This window comes from Jaculus jaculus, chromosome 4 (assembly GCF_020740685.1).
Source record: "Jaculus jaculus isolate mJacJac1 chromosome 4, mJacJac1.mat.Y.cur, whole genome shotgun sequence".
Taxonomy (NCBI): Eukaryota; Metazoa; Chordata; class Mammalia; order Rodentia; family Dipodidae; genus Jaculus; species Jaculus jaculus.
In genome coordinates this window covers 179,318,488-179,344,721 of record NC_059105.1, presented here as the reverse complement: position 1 = coordinate 179,344,721, position 26,234 = coordinate 179,318,488, and the positions used below count along the sequence as shown (strand labels likewise).

Genomic DNA, 26,234 nt, shown 5'->3' with positions numbered 1-26,234 from the left:
ACTGAGGCACACTATTAGTCCTGGAGCTGTTTCATTGAGGTAGTATACATACAACAGACTGGCGAATGTATTCATATTTTCATATTTCTTTAACACATTATGGTGTTAAAGAAAGATGTGTTTCAGTTCTCAAAATACTCTGACTTTTATAAAGATAGCAAAGTTTCTCATGAGATCTGGAGCAGTATCCTCTACATGTTAGCACTTCCGTAGCTATACTTAAGAATAATGAACATTTGTGCCCCACATGGTGGCGCACGCCTTTAATCCCAGCACTCGGGAGGCAGAGGTAGGTGGATTGCCATGAGTTCGAGGCCACCCTGAGACTCCATAGTGAATTCCAGGTCAGCCCAGGCTAGAGTGAGACCCTACCTCAAAAAACAAAAAAAAAACAACAAAAAAAAAGAATATTCAACATTAGGGCTAGAGGGATGGCTTAGCAGTAAAGGCATTTGCCTGCAAAGCCAAAGGACCCAGGTTCAATTTCCCAAGATCCACATTAGCCAGATGCACAAGGGGTCACATGCATCTGGAGTTTGTTTGCAGTGGCTGCAGACCCTGGTGTGCCCATTCTCTCTCTCTCTCTCTGTGAAATTAATTAATTAATTAATTAATTAATTAATTAATTAAAACAAATGAGAAAAAAAGAATATTCAACATTACAGAACACTTTCTTCCTTAAAAAACTTTCATATTGCCTTTGGCTGATAAGGGATGCATAGGTATAATTCTCTGTTTCTGTATCTTCACTTCCGTGGTACAAAGTCTGATGCAGTCTGGCCCATGGCTTCATGATTTAGGTTGTGAAAGTCTTCATTTTTGTTTTTTGTATGCCAGTATTTAAATTTCAGAATTCAATAGTGTAACAACCCCGAAAAACCTAATTTTATATATTTGTCATTTAAACCTTCTGTATTAATGTTGAATCATGTTTTTGCCTTCATCTGCAATAAAAGTCAAAATTGAAAAAAAAAAAAAACTTTCAGATTTATGAACTGTTACCAGAGGAAATATTTGTGTAAATGAACAGGTACTACTTCTGTTTCTTTCTGAGGATTACTTTTCATTGGTTTTGACATTTTACTCATACAATTAGTGAATGTTTAGAATATAAAAATGGGCAAATCCAGACACCAATGACTTACATAATGAAGTAGCCATCAGAAAAAAAAAAAAAAAAAAAAAAAAACATCTGGAATCCTGTTGACTTAATCCCCAAATCCCATGATGTCGTCTTACTTCCTCCAGCCAGGGAGCTGACTTTGAAATGTAAGAAAGTGGGAAGGGAAGGGCTGGTCCCTTCTAAACCCTAACTGTGACCTGGCACATGTTTTGGACTTGGGGGGCATTAACACGTCTAGAAGAATCTGAGCCTGGCTCCCTGTCTTTCCCTGGTCGTAGGAAGGATGGGGAGGAAGTAACAGGTACACTGGCAAGACCACAATAGGGAATCAAATTTAACCATCTAGTGTACAATCATAAATGGCAGAAAAGTTGGGAGAGGAGCATTTCAGCTCTCATTCAGGGACATGTTGTATGGAGAGTGACCTCAGTTTTAGTTTATAGTTAAGTGTGTTGAGCTGTAAAGTGTGAAGTGTCTGTGAGGACCCAAAATAACTGTCATCAAAGGAAAAGATGGTTTGAGACTTATGACCACTATCAGCGGAACGGAAAGACAAGCACGTGAAATTGGTGCCTTTTCCCTAAACTTCCCATTTGACACCAGCCCAAATGACATTCTGATTTCCAGCATGCCAGGAAACAGGAATGATACGCAGGTAACCTAAAAACAGAAAGTTAAACAACTTTCCTTAGCTTTGAGTGTTTAATGTCATCAGAAATTGATAAAGATGGACAGAAAGCCTACAGCGGTTGCCCCAAGCCAAGCTTTTGCCCGTGAAGCGCAGAGGGCAGCAATGAGGAAAACCAAGGAGTCCCACAACCTTTCCAAACCCACCCAGGGCTCTGGCTGCCGGCAGCCCCTCCACTCAGCCACCAAGGTAACAGTGTGGTTACTACCCTAGAAACACAACCCAACACGCAGGTGACATTTAACTCAGTGTCACATGGGAACAAAATGAACGGGGCTCCCCGGAGGCAGTGACAGACCAGTCCAGATAGCCACTGCAAACATGTTCAATAAATAAGTTATAGAATACCTTGTCTATATTTTATCCTGTTTATATAATTATGCCCATAGTATATATTTTATATGGTAATATGTAATAAATAGTAATAGTAAATAGCAAGGATGTATAATTTATATATGCGTATGTTTGACTATATAGATATATAATTATTAATAATTAAGTATTATATAATTTATAAACATAAATTATATAGTAATATAAGTAACATAAAATATATGTAATAATATAAATTATACAATAATAATATTAAATATATATAAGTATATGTTTAACTAGATAAAATAAAATGATGCCATGTACCCAAATCAGGTAAAAGAAAATAATATGACCAATCTCAGAAGTCAAGGAAACATCATTAATTATGTCAAGATTTGAACTTCAAGGTGTTATTAAACCTTTTTATTCCCTATGCTTTGAGGTCCTGTGTGCAAAAAAAAAATAAAATAAAAAAGCTAGGACAGGATTACAGGCTATGCTAAGAACATCTGAGCTGGAGCTTGGCAGCTGGGGAAATCTTTGGTGGATGCGTGGGGGCGGCTGTGCCTTTCTCACCCTCCACTTTGTATCTGAGTGCAGCAACAGGTGTACGGGTGGGAATGGGATCCAAAAGGCCACAGGTCACTTCCGCCTTCTGTCTCACGCTGCAGCTTGAGTGGCAGTGTGACTGCAGGCCCCGGCATGTGCGCTTGGGCAGCCCCACCCAGCTGTCCTAACGCTGGCTACATGCCGCTTTCTAGCAGGTGTCTGGCACAGAGCATTTCATCATGCCCAGCCCAGGCTGGCTGTTCGCAGACAAGTCCAAGAACAATATTTCCAAGGCACACTGGGCAGTATTTTGGCACCTACTCCATGCTGGATAAACAGGAGGTCACAGTGCTTCCTCTACCTCTCTGGCAAGAGAGGGAAATAAATTATCCTACGATCCAAAACAAATGTGAGTTATTAAATATGATATGTAAGAAGAGTACAAGAATAACAGAGAATGTCATCTCAACTAGAAAATCTGGGGAGGCTTTTACGAAAACCTGACATGCGAAATTGAGGCCTGAAAGGGAGGAACAAGATGTGGGGAAGGGAGTTCCAGGGAGGGGAAGGATGGATTTCAGAACAAACAGAGAGAAGGCCATGCATGGTGAGAGTAGTGTGAAAACGGGCAAGGTGGTGGCAGATCCCAGTGAGGAACAGTACAGACAGAGCAGGGCGCAGCCTCTCCCCGCATGTCATTCACCTAACAGAACTCTCTGACCTCATTTCTGTTTTGTTCTTTAATTACCACGACTTCTGTAAAGAGAATGAACTGAAAGGAAAAAAGTCAAAAAGGGATCAGGAAGAATTTTAATGAATTCAGGGAGAACACATTTAGGGGAGATGTAAAGACACTGACACAATTGACAAACACTTCAGTTATTAACTTATGTGGTGGAAGAGAGTATCAAGATAACTTTCAGGTTTTTGCCTGAACACACAGATGAACAGAGATGCAATTTCTTGGATTTGGACAACCAGGAGATGGACGTGGAAGGCTGTAAATGTACACTGAGGGTTGAGGGGATCAGGAGTTCAGTTGTTAGTGCAATAGTGGCACATCTGTTATGGGGAAACTAACTGCTCTCTGATTGGACTGGAGGCCTGTTCCATGGGAGGGAATACCTACCTGGTGCTGAAAACCTAGTCAAAAGCCTATGGCAGGGGAGGTCATGAGCCCTAGGAGCATAATGCCTGCTATTATCTGGCTAAATGCATATATGATGCCTACCAAACTAAATTGCCCTGTCAGCATTCAAAAAAGTTTATACCCATATCTTTCTTTTTTAATTTTTTTGCTTATTTTTATTTATTTGAGAGCAACAGACACAGAGAGAAAGAGGCACATCGAGAGAGACAGAATGGGCGCGCCATGGCCTCCAGCCACTGCAAACAAACTCCACACGCGTGCACCCCCTTGTGCATCTGGTTAACGTGGGTCCTGGAGAATCAAGCCTTGAACCAGGGTCCTTAGGCTTCACAGGCAAGCGCTTAACCGCTAAGCCATCTCTCCAGCCCTATACCAATATTTTACTGTTACTTTCACTTGAGGTTAAAGAAGCTTCTTTTTTTAGATGGTAGTGACCACTGGGGTGACTCAAAAGTAATCATAGTGCAGAGAAGAAGTGACAGTGGAGTGCCGTAGAAGATGGCTTAGTGGTTAAGGCGTTTGCCTGCAAAGCCAAAGGACCAGGTTCGATTCCCCAGGATGCACGCTTGCCAGATGCACAAGGAGGTGCATGTGGAGTTCGTTTGCAGTGGCTGGAGGCCCTGGCACACCCACTCTCTCTGTCACTCTGTCCCTCTTTCTCTGTCAAATAAATAAAAATATTTTTTTTTAAGTTTACAGGAAAGAGCTCAGTTGTATGTACAGCTGAAAACATCTATGAAATATCTTTGTAGAGATGTCAGGTGGATTCCAGGATGTAAGTAGAAGTTCAAAAAAGAGACATGCTGGGCTGGAGAGATGGCTTAGCGGTTAAGTGCTTGCCTGTGAAGCGAATGACCCGGTTCAAGGCTCGATTCCCCAGGACCCACGTTAGCCAGATGCACAAGGGGGCACACACGTCTGAAATTCGTTTGCAGCGGCTGGAGGCCCTGGCTCACTCGTTCTATCTGCCTCTTTCTCTGTCTGTCACTCTCAAATAAATAAAAATGAACAAAATTTTTAAAAAAAGACATGCCTCTGACAGTCACCTGCATATTCAGTTTACTTATAGTCACAGCTGTAAAGAGGGCAGGAGTTCAAGAACTGGGTTCAGATCACAGAGAACTATCAGAGAGATAAGAATAAGAGATGGAAAGCAGGTGTGATCTCCAGGGCCAAAAACGTGGGAGAGAAATTTCAAGGGAAAAGAAATGTCCTCTGTATTGAAAGATCCACAGGAGTTTGACCACAAGAGTCCTGAAACATATCCAATGGGCTTGAAAACAGTTGAGGTGTTTAGGAGTCTTAAGAGGAGAAAACCAATAAAGAGGTGGAGCTGGAATGGTTAGGGTGGTTTATTTGCAAATGAAGAAGAGACACAGGGTACTCATAAAATGGTTTGAGAAGTTTATTACGATGAGATAAGGAATCCATTTGTTTATCTGAAAGAGGTAAGATTCAAAACTAGTAAGGATGGTGTTCTGACTGTCAAGTCTCAGTAAACTGGAGGGCTTGTGCAAAGACTGAAGAGAAGCGGAATGAGAGGGGACTTGGAATGTATCCAAAAGGATGGGTCTTTGATGGGAAGAGAGAACCTTCCTTAGATGAGAGAACATTGAGTGCTTCCAATTTCTTACGGGGGCAGGTGGTGAAAGCCAGGAAGAGGCCAATGGGCCAGAGGTCTGAACAGAGAAAAGCAAGCAGTTACTGTGTCGTAGATGAGCAGACAGCGTTTATTTGAGAGACAGAATGAGGCTGCTGAGTGCTGTCCCAGTTGGCCTATCAAGCATACTACTACAGAGCAGGATCGTCCTTCCCTTTGCTTCTGTCTCACTCACCCTCATTTGGACTCCACATCCAGAGCTAGTTTCTGCCACTTTCCACACCACAATTGCACTTGCCAAGACCAACTAATAACCTAACAGCTGCCTAATCTGGTCTGTACGTCATGCCCTGGAGTCCTCTCTCCTTGAGTGGCTTCTAGACCAGGGGTGGGGTAGAGTCTTGGCTCATTTCTGCCCACGTTCCCGGGATTTCTACTTGCTGTTTAGGTCTGAAGAACATAGCACGGCGTTTCCCTGGGAGTCAGACTCAGCATTGGACCAACTTGCTTTACTGTTGTGTCTGAAGCTGACGACAGACCAGCAAGATGTGCAGGCTATGCCACGGGGGACAATGCAGACACGAATAGCCACATGGTGGGGGGCAGGCAGAGGGAGTCTTAAGAGGAGAATGGGAATGCGATGCTGTGTTCCATGTCCTATGGGGTTCCAACAGGACACAAGTAGCAATATGATTTCTACAGTATGACTTAATTAGTCCTTTTTAATAGTGAAATACTAACGTTACCTAAATAAGACATCTGGTGCCTCCCACAAAAGCTTATGGCTGTATCAGTGCAGCCTTTGAAAAAGATTAGCTACGAGCTCAGTCTTCCTCTGCCTCTGGTTTAGACCATCAATCCCCCATCAATCCCTTGGTTTGGTTGGGAGCTTTGAAAGACAAATCGGCCCGCACTCTCCAAATAGGATCTTTACTATTCCAAAGGTTGGCAATAGAATGAACATAAAGTTTAACATGAAAAGGCCGTGTGGATTGATTTTGACATGTAGGAAATTAGGAAAGTGAAGTGTAGCCTTGAAGCCAGCCTCCACTTCCAATGATATTATTCTGAGCTCATTCTTTGGAACCCAGATCAAATGCCTTACTTATTTACACGTTCCAAACAAATGAGCGCCTGGAAAGGAAGTCACACTCCATAGTACTTCCTCCCACACACGGACACCAGGGCTTACTCCAAAGGAAACCTTTTCTCTTTTGCTCTCCTTAGTAGAGAATGTGATAGGCAGGAAAGAACTCAGTAAAGCTCATTAGATTTTTGCTAGCCCAAATCGGACTTTTATTTGCTCAGTTCAGCTGTAAGGAAGTCACAACGGAAAAGGAATGTATAATATTTCCAAGAAGGGGGAAAACTTGTAAACTGATGAGCCAACACCCTGAATTCGAAATTCTGAAAGTGGTTTTCCTTGCTTTCCCTTTTTAGCTGTCAGCTAACATTCAAGTCAAGCCCTGAACTATACAAACAAGACCTCGTCCGAGCCAAAGTGTCACCTATGGCTTGTAGGTGTTTTGTCACTTGGCAGTGTGTGAGGGCCTCCCCTGAAAATTCACCCCCCCTCCACTTTTTTTTTGAAGAGCAGTGTAATGACACTGGAGACAAGGCAAGGTAGGCGAGATGAATGGAAGCCATCCATGCTATGAATAAACAGAGAAACAAAAAGGAAAACAAGCAGCGGCTTGCAGACAGTCATCAATCTTACAGGATGGCTGTGATAAACACACTCGGTATGCTAAAGTCGGAATCAGGAGACGAGAAAGGCCAGTGGGAAGAAAGCAAGTTGCTCATGTCAAGTAGGATCACACTGCCATGAAATACTGACTTTCTCAGCCTCAGCTGCCCAGTACCTGATAGCTCCTAGCCTGTGACAACATCGGATCTTAGGACTTTTCGCTAGTGCCATATTCTCCAGGAACATGGCATGCCATTGTCAATCATTGTCATTTTACTTAACATTCAAATTCAATCCATGACCCCACCTTTACCCGCAAAAAATCACATTGCAATATAATTTCCTTTTACCTTGGTCTTCTCACCAACAATGTTCTTTTCCAGTTCTGCGATCTTCCGGTTTAGATGATCCAGGATCTTCTTCTCCTTCATGAGTTCGGTTGTCTCAGATTTCTCCTCTCCATCCAGAAGGGCACATTCCATATCCAGCTAAGGACACAAAACAAAACTCAGAAGCACCTCACCGTCAGGAACACTCTCCAATACACATGGAGAGACGCATACTTAACAGCTGGAATTTCAAAAAAAAACCCAAAAAGCCTTACTGACCAGCCAGATTGTGGGGCACAGAGAGCCCCACGTGAGACGTGGGATTCCTACCTAGTGACCTGCAGAGCCCAGAATGTACCTGCCAAGAAAACTAGTTACTGGGTCACTTCGCCTCTCTAGTACAACCTCTTTTCTGCCCTCTTCTCAGGGACATTTGCTTCTTTGCTTCAACCCTGGCACACACGCTGTGGTGGGAACAGCTGGCTTGGTCCCTGGTGTATGAGGAGTGAAAGTTACTGCGCGCAAGTTCCGAATTCCTAGGGGATCTCGGTGGGGGAGGGGGGGCACAAGATGACAGGTGAGCAGTCCCTTGTCTCACGCACGGGACTATTGGTACCGCCTGTGAATAACAATGAGATACAAGCTGAGATCCCTGACCCCAGGCACAATCACAGGCTCACTAAAACCTGCCACTATTTTCTATGACAGTCATGAGTACACGCTTGCTGCCTGTTTGGTAATCGCTAGGAAGCTGGGATTTTATTCATTCATGGGTGAATCCCTTCATAGTGCGTCCACGAGGTCCATCTCATAGTAAGAATGCTCAGGAAATGTTCGTTGGATCCGAACTTGAACCCTTAGATACAGGGAGCTATAGCTAACAAGTCTGTTATCAGAAAGAATGTACCGTGCTAGTTAAAACAAATTTGGCTAGACTTTTGTGTCTGTTTTCTTTTCTGATGGCTTAATATGTTTGTGGCACCTAACTATCACACACGGTGCCCACTAGTTGTTCATGGTCATAACTCTACTGTGCCATGATAACCAGAAATATTTTTTATTTTTATTTATTTATTTGAGAGAGATACGGAATAGGCAGGTAGCAAGAGGGAGAGAGAATGGGTGTGCCAGGGCCTCCAGCCACTGCAAATGAACTCCAGACGCGTGCGCCCCCTTGTGCAACTGGCTAACATGGATCCTGGGAAGTTGAACCAGGATCCTTTGGCTTTGCAGGCAAACGCCTTAACTGCTAAGCCATCTTTCCAGCCCAATAACCAGAGACATTTTTAAAGCTAACGGGGAAAAAGGAAAAAGGAAAAGATATGAAATGAGCTTATACCTCTCTGGCAGATTCGTCCATTTGGTCATTTATGTCTTTAATTTTCTGTTCAAGCTCCTCCAGGTTGTTCAGAATCACTATCCGGGCGTCTTCCATGGCAGCTAACTCTTGATTCCTCTGTTCATCACTCATAACCTCTGGGGTCTGTGATTAATCAGCACAGAAATGGGTTATTCTAAAATTCCCACATCTGACTTATAAACCAGCTCTATGTGTAGTGTTTCCCAGTCTCCACGGCCATGTGTGTGTAGAAGGCCTGGCTTGGACTGTCGCGTGGGAATGCTGATGCTCTTTGCCTTGGAGGCTACTCCGTGCTGTGTCCGCGGTTGCATTTCTAGATGACCTCCCACAAACCAGCCTCAGCTTGCAAACTCGCATCCCTCAACAACCGGGCGGCTCTACAGTGCGCTGACTCAGTGCAGCGGGATCTGGAATGAAGGCAAGGCTTGTGCCATCTTCCGCTGGGGTGTCTCAGCCTGCTGTGACTTGCTCACAAACTCCATCTACACATGGCTAGAGTGCTCTGACCTCACGGCTTGGGTCAACTGCAAATGAGCATTCATGTCCATTTATCCCACTACCAATAAAGTTGGGCATCAGTTTTGCTGTTGCTTGTTTCCAGAACAAGGGCATATCATCTGGGTGGTAAACCCCAACATGGTTCATTCAGCATCCAATTCTACTCCCTGTCATCTTTCTTTTTGTTTTTTTTCTGAGGTGGGGTCTCACTCTAGTCCAGGCTGCCCTGGAATTCACTATGGAGTATCAGGGTGGCCTCGAACTCTCGGCGATCCTCCTACCTCTGCCTCCAGGATGCTGGGATTAAAGACGTGTGCCACCACGCCCGGCTTTCTTTGGCTTCTTTTTTTTTCTTTTTTCTTTCTTTCTTTTTTTTTTTTTGTTGTTTTTTTGAGGTAGGGTCTCACTCTAGTCCAGGCTGACCTGGAATTCACTATGTAGTCTCAGGGTGGCCTCGAACTCTCAGCGCTCCTCCTACCTCTGCCTCCAGGGTGCTGGGATTAAAGATGTGTGCCCCCACACCCGGCTTTCTTTGACTTTTGCCTTAGTGCAGCAATTATTGTCCTTGTCATATAGACCTTCTTCCTAGAGAATGCTTAAGACATTAATAGTACAGGTGGATTTTGTGCGGGAAAATAATAGAATGGTAACCACCATTTATTTGAAACCCTAGTTCGTTAGCAAGGAAAGAGAATGTCAAAAACAAATGAAGTGACAGGGGAACACTTAAAGAGTTTTGACCATTTGCTACAAATGCTCAAGGAAGACAGGAATGCTGTAGATTACACACGCAGCCCCACGTGACCTACAGTTGAAATGAGAATGACAGAAGTTAATAGAAGCTGCCTTTCTCCAGAATTTCAGACGAGCTATCTTTTTGTTTGTTTATTCTTATTTATTTGAGAGCGACAAAGAAAGAGGCAGAGAGAAAGAATGGACGCGCCAGGGCCTCCAGCCACTGCAAACAAACTCCAGACGCCTGCGCCCCCTTGTGCATCTGGCTAATGTGGGCCCTGGGGAATCGAGCCTTGAACCAGGGTCCTTAGGCTTCACAGGTAAGCGCTTAACCACTAAGCCATCTCTCCAGCCCAGACAAGCTATCTTGTGTAGGAGATGGAGCTGAGTCTTTCTGGAAGGCTAGAGACTATATCTTTTTAGAAAAGGTATGATCAGATAAGCAAGTCAATAATAAATGGATAATCCCACAATGAGGAAGTGCAAACAGGGACTAGCTGAGTGAATAAAGCACTTGTTGGCAAGTGAGAGGCCCAGAGTCTGGATACCTAGCACAGACATAAGTGGTGGTGGGCACGGTAGGCATCTTGAACCCCAGCACTTAGTAGGAGGAAACAGGGGTTCCAGGACAAGTGGCTAGGGAACTCAGTGGACTTTGGGTTCAAGTGAGAGACTGAGAGACCCTGCCTCAGTAAATTAAGAGGAAAGCAACGGAAAAGTACACCTGATGTCAACGTCTGGTCGGCACATGCACACGTATGTGATCTTGCAGCCCCACATACTGTGCGTCCACAATATTCAAGCATGTATACATACATATGTAAAAGAGAAAAAAAATGAAAATAGCAACTTGGTGAAACCTGCCTGTAATCCTAGTACTTAAGATGCGAACATATTAAGAGTATACAGGAGGGCTGGAGAGATGGCTTAGCAGTTAAGCACTTGCCTGTGAAGCCTAAGGACCCTGGTTCAAGGCTCGATTCCCTAAGACCCACGTTAGCCAGATGCACAAGGGGGCACATGTGTCTGGAATTCGTTTGTAGTGGCTGGAAGCCCTGGCACGCCCATTCTCTCTCTCTCTCTCTCAAATAAATAAATAAATAAATGTTAGAAAAAGAGTATATAAAAAAAAGATGCAAACAAAGAGGATTATCAAAAGTTCAAGGCCGGGCTGGAGACATGGTTTAGGGGGTCAAGCGCTTGCCTGTGAAGCCTAAGGACCCCTGTTCGAGATTCGATTCCCCAGGACCCACATAAGCTAGATGCATAAGGGAGGCGCATGCATCTTGAGTTCGTTTGCAGTAGCTGGAGGCCCTGGTGCTCCCATTCTCTCTCTCTCTCTCAAACTCTTTCTCTCTCTGTCGCTCTCAAATAAATAAAAATAAACAAACAAAAAAAAAGTTCAAGGTCAACTTGGTCTACACAGCAGGATCCAGTTCAGCTAAGGTATACCCAGACCACGTCTCAAAAAAAGCATAAAAGAGGGCTGGAGAGATTGCTTAGCAGTTAAGATGCTTGCCTACAAAGTCTAAGGACCCCGGTTCATTTCTCCAGAACCCACATAAGCCAGATGCAAATGGTGGTGCGTGTGTTTGGAATTCATTCGCAGTGGCTAGAGGCCCTGGTACACCTATTCTCTCTCTCTCATCAAATAAATAAAAATAATTTTTTTTTTTTAAAAAAAAAAGGACATTCAGGTTAACCAAAGAAGCCATTGCAATTCAGCATACCTCACTGGGTTCATTTAATCTATTTTCTAATCCTAATAATAAGTTAAAGAAAATGTCTCTTAGGTCACAGTCTACATTCTTTCCTCAGATCTTCTATTCCTCTGTCCTATCTTGTAGCTCCACAAGGAGAGTCAATGATTAAGAGCTAGCAGCTCAGGTTGGTTAGGAAAAAGGTGCCTGTCCTTCCAGGCTTTGACAGTTACTGCTTTAATTGTCCTCTCAGACCCAGTATCCTTTCAGCCAGCAAAACAACTGCTGACCTTTGTATGACGAACAATGAGGTTTATTGTCCGAATTCTCAGGTGCTGCTGTAGGCTAGCAGGAATGCCTGTAAGAGCGAGCGGCATTCCAAAATCACTGCCCAGTAATATGAGCAGGAAAGCCTTGAAGGCCAGTATCCTGTTGGGTCAACAGTACATATTAGGTTTCTATTTCCAACACCATTTAAAAATATCTCTCTCAGCGGTGGAAGCAAAGCATTAAGAAAAGACGAAACAACGGAACACTAAATAAACTGCTTTGTGGGTAAGGGAGTAAAGATAATTCAGAGAAATTCTAAGTCTCTGCATAACCCAAAGGTTTTTTATAAAGTTTGTCATAATCATAATGAGGATAACAGAGGGGTTAATAGATAACAGGCTATTCACAGCAATAATTGCCAATGAACAGATGACTATGAAAAATTTTGGTTGCTACAAATAAAAAGAAAATATTCAAACAAATAAATAAAAGTATACAAAAAATAAAAATAAAACAGATGAAAACATAAAGAAGATGTGTTATATGCAAGGTGGAGAAGAATTCGGGCAAAAATAAGGTCATTAGCAGGACAGAGGATGAAACTGGAGATAACATGCTAAGTGGGACAAACCAATCTTACAAAGGCAGTTATCATATGTTTTTCTCATATGTGGTACTGCAGTATAGTTTTTTGTTTGTTTGTTTGATTTGCGTGTGCTTATGTGAATGGGTGTGCACATACCATGTAGCACATGTGTGGAAGTCAGGGGACAACCTCAGAGTGTTGGTCCTCTTTCTTTTCTCCTTTCCTCCCTTCCTCCCTCCTTCTTTCCCCTCCTTCCTTTCATTCCCTTTTCTTGTCCTCTCTCCTTTCTTTTCAATCTCCCTTCCTTCCAACCTCCCTTCTTCTTTTTTTTTTTTTTTTTCTTTTTCGAGGTAAGGTCTCACTCTAGTTCAGGCTGACCTGGAATTCACTATGGAGTCTCAGGGTGGCTTCGAACTCTCAGCGATCCTCCTACCTCTGCCTCCCAAGTGCTGGGATGAAAGGCGTGCGCCACCACACCCGGCTCCCTTCTTTCTTTCTTGAGAGACTTTTGTTATTTTTCCCCTGGGAACACGAGACTAGCAAGCCCAGGAGTTTGGGAAGGGCTTTTCTGCACACTCCACCTCGCACTGCCTCAGGCACGCTGGCATTTAACATCACGTCACTTCGTATGCAGGCCTACCCAAGTGCTAGGCATCCCCACTCCCTTTGGCAGGCTTGTAGAACAAATCACGTTCACCCCTGAACCATCTCCCCAGCCTCTGGGGGCATGAAAGCAGGATGGGAACTATTAAGGATGAGGAACGGGACAAGCGGGCAAGGAAGGGTGGATTAAGAGAAAATGTCACAGAGGGGTGAACATGATGAATCATACTATGAGCATCAATGGGATGGTCATAACGAAACTTACTTTGCCTAATCGATATAGGCTAATAACAATAAGAGTCCAATGGACAATAAAATTCCCACTGGAATTCTGAAGAAATAGGCACTGATATGCAAAGATGCGGAAATGTGAGGAGCATATCAAAAAGACGTCAGGCAGGCCACTTGCCTACATTTAGCCATGCTTGGGCTGAGAGAGGCAGGTGAAGGGAAACGTCCTCTGCTTTTTACAGTGTCACACTACACACTTGTTACTTAATAGTAATCACCCTAGCCTGTTGCTCCTTGTCAAGCTAATTTTTTCCAATCCAAGTTCCACTGCAAACATTCAAAAAAAAAAAAAAAGCCTGGTGTGGTGGTGCACGCCTTTAATCCCAGCACTCGGGAGGCAGAGGTAGGAGGATCGCTGTGAGTTTGAGGCCACCTTGAGACTCCATAGTGAATTCCAGGTCAGCCTGAGCTAGAGTGAGACCCTACCACAAATTTAAAAAAAAGAAAGAAAGAAAGGGTGTGTTACGATCTCTACTTTCCCCTGTTAAATGAGCCCAGACCTGGGCTGGAAAGATGGCTTAGCAGTTAAGTTATTTTCCTAGGAAGCCTAAGGATCCAGGTTCTATTCCCCAGTGCCCGTGCAAGCCAGATGCACAAGGTGGTGCATGTGTCTGGAGTTATTTTGTAATGGCTGGAGGCCCTGGTGCAACCATTCTCTCTATCTGCCTGCCTCCTCTTCTTTCTTTCTCCTTTTCAAGTAAAGGAATTATATATATATATTAGCCAAGCCCCAAGCCCAAGCCCTGGTCTTGCTCCCCCGCATTACCTTGGGTAGGATGCTTAGGTAGGAGGACTCGCTGGATGCTTTCGGGAAGGTGGTGGGGGGAGATTGGGGGGTCCTGGTGAGGTCGCCCATCAGTTCATCATTCCTGCTGCTGCTCCTGGGGCCCAGGAAGCTGCTGTTGGTCTGACGGAGGCCTCCAAAGCCTGCCAGGTCGGCATCTTGGACAGAGCCCTTCCGGTGGCACCTGTACCTGGCATCCGGGCACCCCAGGGCTTCCTCAAACACGGATTCCTCGTCGGAGAGCTGCAGCTTCTCGAGCTCCTGGTTGATCCTCTGGACGTCGGCCACGGTGGTGCCGGCGGACAGGCGGCGACCGTCGAGCTTCGTGTACTCGGCACACAGGCTGAGGATGGTGTCCAGCCGCTGCCGCTCCTGCAGCCCAGAGAGGAGGAAGCGAGGTCAGCGAGGGCGACCGGGATGGCCACTCCAGAGAGAGAGACTGCAGAGAGTGCGGTCTCCTTCCCATGCCAGCCACGATGCCTCGTGGTTTTGCTGTTCTTTTGGGGTTTGGTTATAGCGTCCTTCCAAATGCATGGCCTGGAAGCTGCAATCCTCCTGCCTCAGCCTCCCGGAGGTTGGGAACACAGGCCTGCACTACCATGCCTGGCTTCCATGACTGTTTCTGGAGACATTTAAGGATCCAGATGAAACTGTCTGCTACCCCTCATTTCCTCCTAGATTCAATGCAGACTCCTTTTTACCGACATATTCCAGGGTTGATTCTAGCATATGCCAGCAACCAGTAAGCCTTCTCTTGATTTAGCAAACCCCCGAACCCTTTCAAGACTGTGAAAATCTCCATTTCCTATCCATCCTTTCCCCGGCCTTCTATATATCTACTTTCAACAATCGTTAGCTCTTTTACCACATCTACTTGTATTAACTCTCTAACATCCTATAGAAATGTATTTTCACAAAGAACAAAAAAAGGATCCTTAGAGGGGGTCTTGGTTTAGAAGTTGTGTATGTCTTCTTTTTATTTTTGTCCTTCAAATAATTTAAAAGTTACAAAACTTTTAAATGTCTGGTCACCATGTAAAAGTCTTCCTCTCTAGATTCTCATATGAATAAAATTATCAAAAGTACAAATGTAGCATTAAAATAAGGAACATTTCTTTTCAAAAGCAGACGGGAGGACATCAATAGGCTCAAATCTTGAAATCATTAAACACCCCGATTCATTGAACTGGAAAATAAAAAGATAATGTATTGGTTTAAAAAGCAACATATAGGCCTGATGTCTATAATTGTACCATTAACTGGCCCCTCACCAGATTCCATATGCAAAACATAGACATGTCTAACTTGGATTAAATTAATAACACATTTAAGAGTGACAGGAAATAATTTAAAAAATAGCTCTCTTAAGCCTAAGCAGAAATTTTTGGGGTGGGGACCCTCCACATCTTTACTCTTCACATTAATTCCAATGCCAGTGTGAACATAAGTCCACAGGAAAGTATCATTTCTTGTGACTACATCTGATCACACTGAAAAGAGACTTTGAAAGCCCTCCACAGAGAAACGCTTCACAAACTGCTGATCAGCAATAAAAATCGGAAAACATTAAATACGCCAGGCTGTTCGTTTTCATTCCAGTTGCAGGTAATTTGTGAAGACAAAATCCAGAGACTGGTCTGCATTCGTTGGGGCGATATCAAACAGGAAAAAAAAAAAAAATCTGATAGTAAGTTTCCATTAAATACATGAATTAAGTGACAAGTTAGAAGTCACTTACAGGGTGTCTGACTTACATGTGTCCTCTGAAGTATCACCCTCCCCACCAAAGGAGTGAGAACTTAATAAAAAGAAACTTCACTGAACTAATCCTGTGAGCCCCCACCTCCCTTTCACTGGCTGCACATCTGGGCTCCAGCTGCAGATCTGTCCCCACGGCCTCTTCCAGGGCAGACATGCATAGCTGCTCCTTCCATCCAGGAGCTCTGGTGCTTTTTAATCTCTGCAGCTGCCACCAGCTGCCAAGCCCTGCCCACCTCAGCTTTAGAGGGAGGAGGCGGGGGGAACCCAGCATCTATTGCCTCCTTTTAAACCTCTCCATCAATAGAGAAAAGTACACAGAAAAATGTGAAGACACCTATAAGGGCATTGGTGAGGAAGGAAAAGGGACAACATGTAGTTTTCCTGTTTTATTGACCCCCCAAAGCATGTGTACTAAGAAGAAAATTCCCCTTTGTGCTACTATTTAGATTTCAGTTAAAACATCTAAATTCAGTCTTTATGCATCCTCACAGATCAGAGGATGTACACGTCAGCCCTGCCGCCACTAACATTGGGGATGATCTGAAAGTTACCAATTTTCATCTATCGAAAGCTACTTCTGCCTCGACCGGAATCCATAGCCAAATTCCGCCCACATCTCCTTCCCAAAATAGCTGCTTTTTGCTGCCAGTGCTGTCGCTTCACTCCAGAGGGAATGGATGATCGCTGCTTTCAGACAGCGAAGCACAGTAGCCAAAGGTCCGTGCACAGGAAGTTTGGTCGACTGGTATGTGTCTCTCTATTCTTATCACCCAGACCCAGCCAATCGACCAGCGTGAATGCCGCCCAGCACCACCGCCCACGGGGCTACAAGAAACCCAGGCGGTGCGGAGACACACTGGCCCCATAAAAGTGACAACAAGGAAATACAAGCTAATGTCGAGAAGCGCGTCAGAAGGGAGCCTGCAAGGCATTCCAGAAAGCACTTCACGAAGCCTTTTTAGGAGAACTCAGAGCAGAAGCGATGCTCGCTGGCTAGGTACTTTTGCATTCTAGCGTCTGGTTTCTTGCTGATCATCACACGAGGATCCTTCATCCTCCAGGCCTGGTCCAAAGCCAAGGCAACTATTCTAGACAAGGCTTCTGAGACGCAAAGGGCTGGATTAACGCCTATATTGGAAACACAAGTGCATGCCTGGCTTGGTCCTGGCTCTCAGATGGCTAGTGCCCGAGACACACTTTTTCTTGAAACTTTGCCTTGCAACCTGCAAGACGAGATTGTGAGATCTCCACTGGCATAGATTCGTAATCTACCAATAAGAAGAACGGCAGCTGCCGGTACAGATGCCCAAATCATGGTGCAAGGCATTTAGAGCATCAAATTATTTAAAACATATTTTTCTCCCTTCCTATATCCCTTCCCTTCATCTCCATATCCCACATATTTCAATGGAATCTTTATTTAAGAGAGAAACAGAAAGAGGTAGATAGATGATAGATAGATTAGTTAGTTAGATAGATAGATAGATAGATAGATAGATAGATAGATAGATAGATAGATAGAAAGAAAGAAAAGAGAAAGAGAGAGAGAGAAAATGGGTGTTCCAGGGCCTCCAGCCACTGCAAACAAACTCCAGACGCATGCGCCCCCTCGTGCTTCTGGCTTACATGGGTCCTGGGGAATTGAGCCTCGGTCCTTGCACTTTGTAGGCAAGCACCTTAACTGCCACGCCATTTCTCCAGCCCTCAATGGAATCTTTGAAGGGAACATGAGAACTTGGAAAATATACTGGGAAAATTGATATGCATTTCTCCCCTGGCCGTCCCCGTCCTCACTTAGAACTGAGAAGAGACACTGCAGACGTAGCTCTATAGGTAGAGTGCTTCCCTAGCGCACACAAAGGCCAGGGTTCAATCCACAGCACTGGACACAACCGGGTGTGGTAGCGTGTGCCTGTAACCTCAGCACCCTGGAGGTGGAGGCAGGAGGATTAGAGTTCAAAGTCATCTGCAGCGTCAGGTACACAATGAATCTGAGATGAGTCTGGGCTACATGAGACACTGTCTCAAAAAGAAAGAGAGGGCTGGAGAGATGGCTTAGCGGTTAAGCGCTTGCCTGTGAAGCCTAAGGACCCCGGTTCGAGGCTCGGTTCCCCAGGTCCCACGTTAGCCAGATGCACAAGGGGGCGCACGCGCCTGGAGTTCGTTTGCAGAGGCTGGAAGCCCTGGTGCGCCCATGCTCTCTCTCTCCCTCCCTCTATCTGTCTTTCTCTCTGTGTCTGTGGCTCTCAAATAAATAAATTTAAAAAAAAAATGAACAACAAAAAAAAAAGATGGACAGCATTTCTAAAAAAAAAAAAAAGAAAAAAAGAAAGAGAGTTGCTGGGCGTGGTGGCGCACGCCTTTAATCCCAGCACTTGGGAGGCAGAGGTAGGAGGATCGCTGTGAGTTCGAGGCCACCCTGAGACAACATAGTGAGTTCCAGGTCAGCCTGGGCTAGAGTGAGACCCTACCTCGAAACCCCCCCAAACAAAAGAGTTGGTGATGGAGTAATAACTTTATTTTTTTACTTTTTAAAATTTTTTGGTTTTATTTTTATTTATTTGAAAGAAACAAACAGAGAGAATGGGCCTCCAGCCACTGCAAACAAACTCCAAATGCATGTGCCACCTTGTCCTGGCTTATGTGGGTCCTGGGGAATCAAGCTTCGAACCTGGGTCCTTAGGCTTCACAGGCAAGCATTTATCTGCCGAGCCATCTCTCCCTACTTTTTTTTTACTTCTAAGCTTTCTTTGATCTTCAGAGCAGTGTTTCTGATATTGTCCCATGATAGCCTCACAGCCACCCCCAGACAGGATGCTGCAAACCCACATCAGCTGTTCTAGGCCACAGGAATGTAAATATATGGCATAAATTATGACAAAAACTAACTATTGACACATAAGTACAGGTGAATTCGTTGTTATAACTTTTTGTTATAACTAAATGTGCTGTCATTTATTTCATACAGTGTGTCATATTTTAATGGTGTGAGATAATTTAAGTGAAAAGAGTATTTATTTTTATTTTTTTCAAGAGACCTATTTTGACTGGTAAATAAGATTTTGCTTTTCTCCTTTGTTAATGCTAGGGATTCAAGGTCTACATAATGAATTTAGCAAAACTTTAAGTTATTTAATGCCTAGTGATATGTAAGGGGTAATGCATGAAAAAAGATCGTCTTTCTTCATGTACACCTTTAGGAGAATGCATAAAAAAGCAATCAGTGACAGAAAATAATAACAAAGGCTTAATTTTTAAACACTGATTAGGAGCTGGGTGTGGTGGCGCACGTCTTCAGTCTTGGCACTCGGGAGGATCAGGTAGGAAGGATCGCCATGAGTTCCAGGCCAGCCTGAGACTGCAGAGTGAATTCAGGTCAGCCTGGGCTAGAGTGAGACCCTACCTCGTAAAACCAAACAACGACAAAACATGGATTAAAGACAGAGATGTAATTCAGTGGTAAAATCCTTGCCGTGCATATATATAGTCCTCAGCAAATCTCAGCAAAATACACACACACTCACACACACACACAGCCTCTAGATCTCCATATGAGAGAACAATACACAAAAATCAGAAGAAAAGAGCTATAGACATGGCATAGCGGTTAAGGCATTTGCCTGCAAAGCCTAAGGATCCAGGGTTGATTTTCCAGGACCCACGTGAGCCAGATATGCACAAAGTGGTGTGTGTCTGGAGTTTGTTTGCAGTGGCTGGAGGCCCTGACACACCCATTTTCTCTCTATCTGCCTCTTTCTCTTTTTATCTCTCTTAAATAAATAAATACACACATAAGAGAAAAAAAAAGTTGACTTTTGTCCAAAAGGGTTTATATGAATTTGCTTAGAATGTAAGAAGGGCACTTTTGGGGCTGGAGAGATGGCTTGGTGGTCAAGGCACTTGCCTGCAAAGCCAAAGGACCCAGGTTTAACTCTCCTGGACCCATGTAAGCCAGATGCACAAGGTGGTGCATGTATCTGGAGCTTGTTTGCAGCAGCTGGAGGCACTGACACACCCATTCTCTCTCTATCTGCCTCTTTCTCTCTCTATCTCTCTCTCCCTCCCTCTTTCTCCCTCTCAAATAAAATAAATAGTAAAATTTTTTTTTTCAAACAAAGAAGGGAATTTTTGTGAGTAATCCCCAAGAGCAAGTAGACAGAACTGAGTAATAACACATGCTTCAGTCATTCTCTTGCCGCTGGCACAAAACATCCCACCCAAAGCAGCTGGTGGCAGGAAAGGCTTTACTTTGGCTTACTGTCCTGAGAGAAAGCGCCGCTGTGGCAGAAGGCCTGGCATGAGAGCGGCTGGATGCCACTCTGCCATGGTGGGTGCACAGCAGCCGCTGGTGCCGCATGGCTCCCCCACGTCCTCGGAGATGCCCCGCCAGGGTCCTTTGTAACCCTCTGCACGCTGTGCCCTTCCCATGGCTGTGAAATACCCAACCTGAGGGTGGTTCAGAGAACTCCTGAACCCGAGTGGTGACAGAAGTGAGGAACGTATCGTACGTGGGCAGTACCCTGAACCTTGTCGTTGGTAACCAGCCTTTCCATTTACCCGAAACTACCGTGTGTGTGTGTGTGTGTGTGTGTGTGTGTGTGTGTGCGTGTGTGTGTTTAATATCAGTTTAGGACAAATAATCTGATCAATAAGATATATATAAAAGAATTTTTTTTGCCTTTTTCCCAAGCATTTATTTTTTTTCTCAATTTTTATTAACATCTTCCATGATTATAAAAATACCCCATGGTAATACCATCCCTCCCCCCACTTTCCCCCTTGAAATTCTATTCTCCATCATATCCCCTCCCCTTCTCAATCAGTCTCTCTGTGGTGGTTTGATTCAAGTGTCCCCTATAAACTTAGGTGTTCCGAATGCTAGGTTCCCAGTTGATGGAGATTTGGGAATTAATGCCTCTTGGAGGGAGTGAATTGTTGGGGGCAGGCTTATGGGCTTTATAGCCAGTTTCCCCTTGCCAGTGTTTGGCACACTCTCCTGTTGCTATTGTCCACCTTATGTCGGCCAGGGGGTGATGTCCACCCTCTGTTCATACCATCGTTTTCCCCTGCCATCGTGGAGCTTCCTCCTCGAGCCTGTAAGCCAAAATAAATCTCTTTTTCCCAGAAGCTGCTCTTGGTTGGGTGATTTCTACCAGCAATGTGAACCGGACTGCAACACTGTCTTTATAAAAGAAATTTTTGATATTGGTTTTACACATTGTCTTCATGGAAGTCATTTTAACATCTAGCTATGCATATGTTATAGACTGCCAGCCAAGTCTGTCTGTAGAGTTGTGGTCAAGCAAGCAGCTCGCTCTGCGTCTCTAGTTTAAGGAGCATGCGCGCGTATGACCATGAGCTGGAATGGGGAAGGGCGTGTGTGAGTAAAGAAGACGCAGAGGTTTTGCGTCGCTAGGCCTGTTACTGCAGGCTACGATAGAGTCACTAAAAATCGTGACCGGTGCTAACTGATCATCAAACTCTTGATATGTGCAAAAGGCTATTAAAATTGTATATTGTAGACATGTGTTCTCCTCAACAATAACAAATAACCATATACAAAGGGAGTCAGACATGTGCAAAATACCTAGCATAAGATGCACCACTCAGGGATTTTCAATATTTCACTCTTAAATGTACTAAGTACGCTGAAATAAACAGATGCAATGCCTAAGCGAGGCCTCCCACTTAAATTCCCTTAACTTCCTTCCTCTCTCTCTCTCTGTGGTTCTCTGTCCTTCTATGAGCCACAGTGATTGAAAGTCCAGAATTCTGGGCTGGAGAGATGGTTTAGCAGTGAAGGCACATGCCTATGAAGCCTAAGGACGCCAGTTCAATTCTCCAGGTCCCAAGTAAGCCAGCTGCACATGGTGGCGCATGCATCTGGAGTTCTTTTGCAATGGCTAGATGCCCTATGCGCCCATTCTCACTCACTCTCTCTGTCTGTCTCTAATAAATAAATAAAAAGAAAAATTTTAAAAAATTAAAAGGAAAGTACAGAATTCAGGGCCAGACCTCTGAGTTTGAATCTGGTTCTGAAATTACCTAGGCAGCTAGGCAAAAACTTACATTTTTCCCTGTTTTAGTTTCTTTGTATATAAAACAAGATAACTAGTGTATGTACATTATAAAATTGTGGTGAGATTTCTGCTTTAATGCTACATTAACCTGAGGACAAAGAAATCTTTTCAACCTCTCAATGTCATCCACTCCTTCTGTCCCCATCAGTAGAGGGCAATGGATATTCCCTACAGCACAAAAGGAGTAGGTTCTAGGAAAACAAACAAACAAAACAAAACCCCTCCTGAAGTTTATTTTCTCAATCAATGCATAACTTACCCTTGGCATAAAACCTAGGCTGCTATGCACGTGGCACTTGGTTCTTTGTTAAACTTCAGAGTTCATAAGGACCCTACCCTACTGAGAATGCGCATCATCCAAACACGGGAAGACTTGGGCATCTCCTGCCATGATTCACACTCAAAGACATTCTGCAACTTCAGCGTCTTCTGGTCCGTCAGTTTCTCACACGCCTGTGTTACTATTACACACCTGTGTTGCGACATCTCCCTCAAACCCATTTGGCTCTACTGCCATGTTTAGGGGCGTCCCTATTTAGAAGAGGATGGAATTTAAAAAGATGCAAATGTGATTATTAAAAATGTGGGCTGGAGAGATGGCCTAGCGGTTAAGCGCTTGCCTGTGAAGCCTAAGGACCCCGGTTCGAGGCTCGGTTCCCCAGGTCCCACGTTAGCCAGATGCACAAGGGGGTGCACGCGTCTGGAGTTCGTTTGCAGAGGCTGGAAGCCCTGGCGCGCCCATTCTCTCTCTCTCTCCCTCTATCTGTCTTTCTCTCTGTGTCTGTCACTCTCAAATAAATAAATAAATAAAAATTTAAAAAAAGTCATGAACATATAATGATATAATATAAAGCTATGCCAATTATATACTATACATATATTGCTGAAGTAAGATTTGTTTTTATTTTCATTCATATCAAACATGTCCTAAAGCAATATACTTAATTAATCCTGTTAATTTTTTTATTAATTATTTTTATTTTTATTTATTTAAGAGTGACAGACAAAGAGAGAAAGAGGATGATAGAGAGAGAGAATGGGCACGCCAGGGCCTCCAGCCATTGCAAACGAACTCCAGATGCGTGTGCCCCCTTCTGCATCTGGCTAAAGTGGGTCCTGGAGAATCGAACCTGGGTCCTTTGGCTTTGCCGGCAAGCGCCTTAACCATTAAGCCATCCCTCCAGCCCAATCCTGTTAAATTTTAACCTGTGATCCTTTCTCTGTTTACTTTTTCCGCTTAGCTGTTATTTGCATTTTTGTTATGCAAACTTACCCTGTAGCCACTGGTACTTTTAACTCAGATTCTCTGTTTTAAAATCCTCTCTTGTGCCTTTTTGCATCAGTGTTGCACTTAAAGTCAACTAGGAGACTTATGGGTTATAAAATGTCTTACTTTAAACTGTAAAAGACACATTAACATTGAAGGTGTGAAATCATTAAAATATTAAAGTAATTCATTTAAAATGTTCTCTGCGGGGCTGGAGGGATGATTTAGTGGTTAAGGCATTTGCCTGCAAAATCAAAGGACCCAGGTTCGATTTCCCAGGACCCACGGTATACAGATGCACAAGGGGGTGCATGCATCTGTCTGGAGTTGGTTTGCAGTGGCTGGAGGCCCTGGCACACCCATTCTCTCTCTCTCTCCCTCCCTCTTTCTCTGTCAAATAAATAAATTAACTAAAATAAAATATTTTAAAATGTTCTCTGAGTGTGACTCTACAACATTTATAAATGCTCAACTCCCTATTGAAGTACTGGTTCTAAATATAGGAAATTCATGACAAAACCATCATTTCCTTGTAGCATCTAGGAAAACATGTCACATGGTTTTACCCTCATGTGTACGGTACCTCAGAGAAAAACCTACAGGAATCCTGAGCCCCCTCGGTTAAATAAATTATGCAACTGCACTAAACCATCAAAGAAAACACAATGGAAGTCCAACCAGATGTCTGGTTATGTCTTCACTTTGGGTTGTCCAGGCTCTAGGAGCACAGGTTAAGACACTTTTAAGAATTATACCTATATTTGGACTGGAGGGATGGCTTAGAGGTTAACGCGTTTGCCTGCAAAGCCAAAGGACCCAGGTTCAATTCCCCAGGGCCCACGTTAGCCAGATGCACAAGGGGGCGCATGTGTCTGAAGTTCGTTCGCAGTGGCTGGAGGCCCTGGTGTGCCCATCCTCTCTCTGTACCTCTCTCTCTCTCCCTCTTTCTCTGTCAAATAAATAATAAAATATTTATTAAAAAAGAATTTTACCTATTTTATTTTGTTTGATCAGAATGAGTGCATAAGAGGCATGAGACCATTTAAGCCTTCACACTTTAACATCTATCTTCTTCTAAAAATAGATTTCTTCATGCATGAAAATGTGGGAGAGCTGTATCTATCACAGGAGGGTGGACCATCATCAGTAAGAGTATGGTAATGTGCTTGTTTATGAGCACCCTAAAACACGCCAACTGCCATGTGTTAAACCCAAAAAATGTGCTACCAAGTCTCACGTCTAAGAAATGCAAGATAAACATGTCTTCTGTGCAAACTCAGGAATTATATTAGAAAAGTAATGACATTTCCTCTCTCCCCGAATGACTTGTAAAACTGCAGTTTCTGATTAGCATTATTTAAGTCTGGTCATGGTGACTTGATGGAAAAAAGCGACATTTCTAAGTTCTAGCTGCGCTATTAGAAAGAGCAATAAATACATAAGAAACCTGCTGTTTTTAACTCCGTTAAGTTTTTTTTTTTTTTTTTTGCATTCTTTGTCTCTCAAATCCCAAATATAATCCAGAGCTGAGATATGGTTTCAGGAATTTTGAATGAGAAACATCAACGTATCCAAAACAAGTGAGTTCAGCAGAACATGCCCAACAAAATGACTCTGCTCTAAAGGCAATTAGGCGTCACCAAAGCAGGTCTGGTCTCAGCTTCCTAAAACTAATGTCACTGACTTCAGCCTCCGGGGAGACGAGATGGAGTAGACATACTTTTCCCTATTCTTTTTGATGTCTGTGTATTACATATAAGGCAGAAGACTCCTAGTTGAGAATGGTAACAGGAAGGTTAGCTAGGGATGCAAAGGACTAAGAAGAAGACAAAAGTCTGATTCGGGAATTCCCTTTGCCTTATATAATGTCTAAGAGCTGAAGAAAGGAAAATAATATAACTCAGTCTCCAGGGAGTAGGCAGAGGAAAGAAAGCCAAGCCCGGAGATGACAGGCTGCATGCTTATTATCTGTGTAACATTTTAAAATGACAAAATTATACAAATAGAGATCATATTACTGATGAGTAAAGGTTAAGGGAATGGGACTGGGCATGACTGTAAAAGGCCCACATGGCAAACACTGCTTGTGTATCTTTTCTTTTTTTCTTTTTAAAATCTTTATTTTTTTATTTTTTTATTTTTTTGTATTTATTTGAGAGTGACAGACACAGAGAGAAAGACAGATAGAGGGAGAGAGAGAGAATGGGCGCGCCAGGGCTTCCAGCCTCTGCAAACGAACTCCAGACGCGTGCGCCCCCTTGTGCATCTGGTTAGCGTGGGATCTGGGGAACCGAGCCTCGAACCGGGGTCCTTAGGCATCACAGGCAAGCGCTTAACCGCTACGCCATCTCTCCAGCCCTCTTTTTTCTTTTTAAAGAGAGAGAGAGAGAGAGAGAGAGAGAGAGAGAGAGAGAATGGGTATGCCAGGGCCACTGCAAGTGAACTCCACATGCATGCGTCCCCTTGTGCATCTGGCTTATGTGGGTCCTGGGGAATCGAACCAGGGTCCTTAGGCCTCGCAGGCAAACACCTTAACCGCTAAGCCATTTCGCCCGCCCTGTTTGTACATCTTGACTGTATAAACGTCATAGCCCGTCTATGATTTTGCACTCTCTCCTGCGAGATATCGCCTAGAAGGAAAAGGGTAAAAGCTACACAAGATCTCTCTGCTTTGTGTCAGTATCTACATGCGCATCTATAATTATCTCAAAGAGTTTGATGTTTTAAGCATAGCCCCTTCTCTGGACTGGGCACACTGAGGTGGCTACAACATGAGACTTTCACTGGCAAACACATGAATTGTGTTTCTGCTGTAAATCTTGTGGATTGCTTTTCTTCTTGAAAAAGTAATCTCAATT

General features: G+C 43.8%; 1 protein-coding gene across 4 annotated transcripts in view; it reads right to left on the bottom strand.

The window, feature by feature from the left end:
• The window catches only part of Phldb2 (pleckstrin homology like domain family B member 2), a 112,493-nt gene that overhangs the window by 55,240 nt on the left and 31,019 nt on the right, over positions 1–26,234 (bottom strand). For all 4 annotated transcript variants that reach the window (XM_004672311.3, XM_045147463.1, XM_045147462.1 and 1 more), the window contains exons 3-5: positions 14,251–14,640; positions 8,781–8,924; positions 7,463–7,600 (exon numbers count right to left, since the gene is read on the bottom strand). In XM_004672311.3, the coding sequence (XP_004672368.2) occupies positions 7,463–7,600; positions 8,781–8,924; positions 14,251–14,640 (672 nt within the window). The remainder of the gene's footprint in view (positions 1–7,462; positions 7,601–8,780; positions 8,925–14,250; positions 14,641–26,234) is intronic.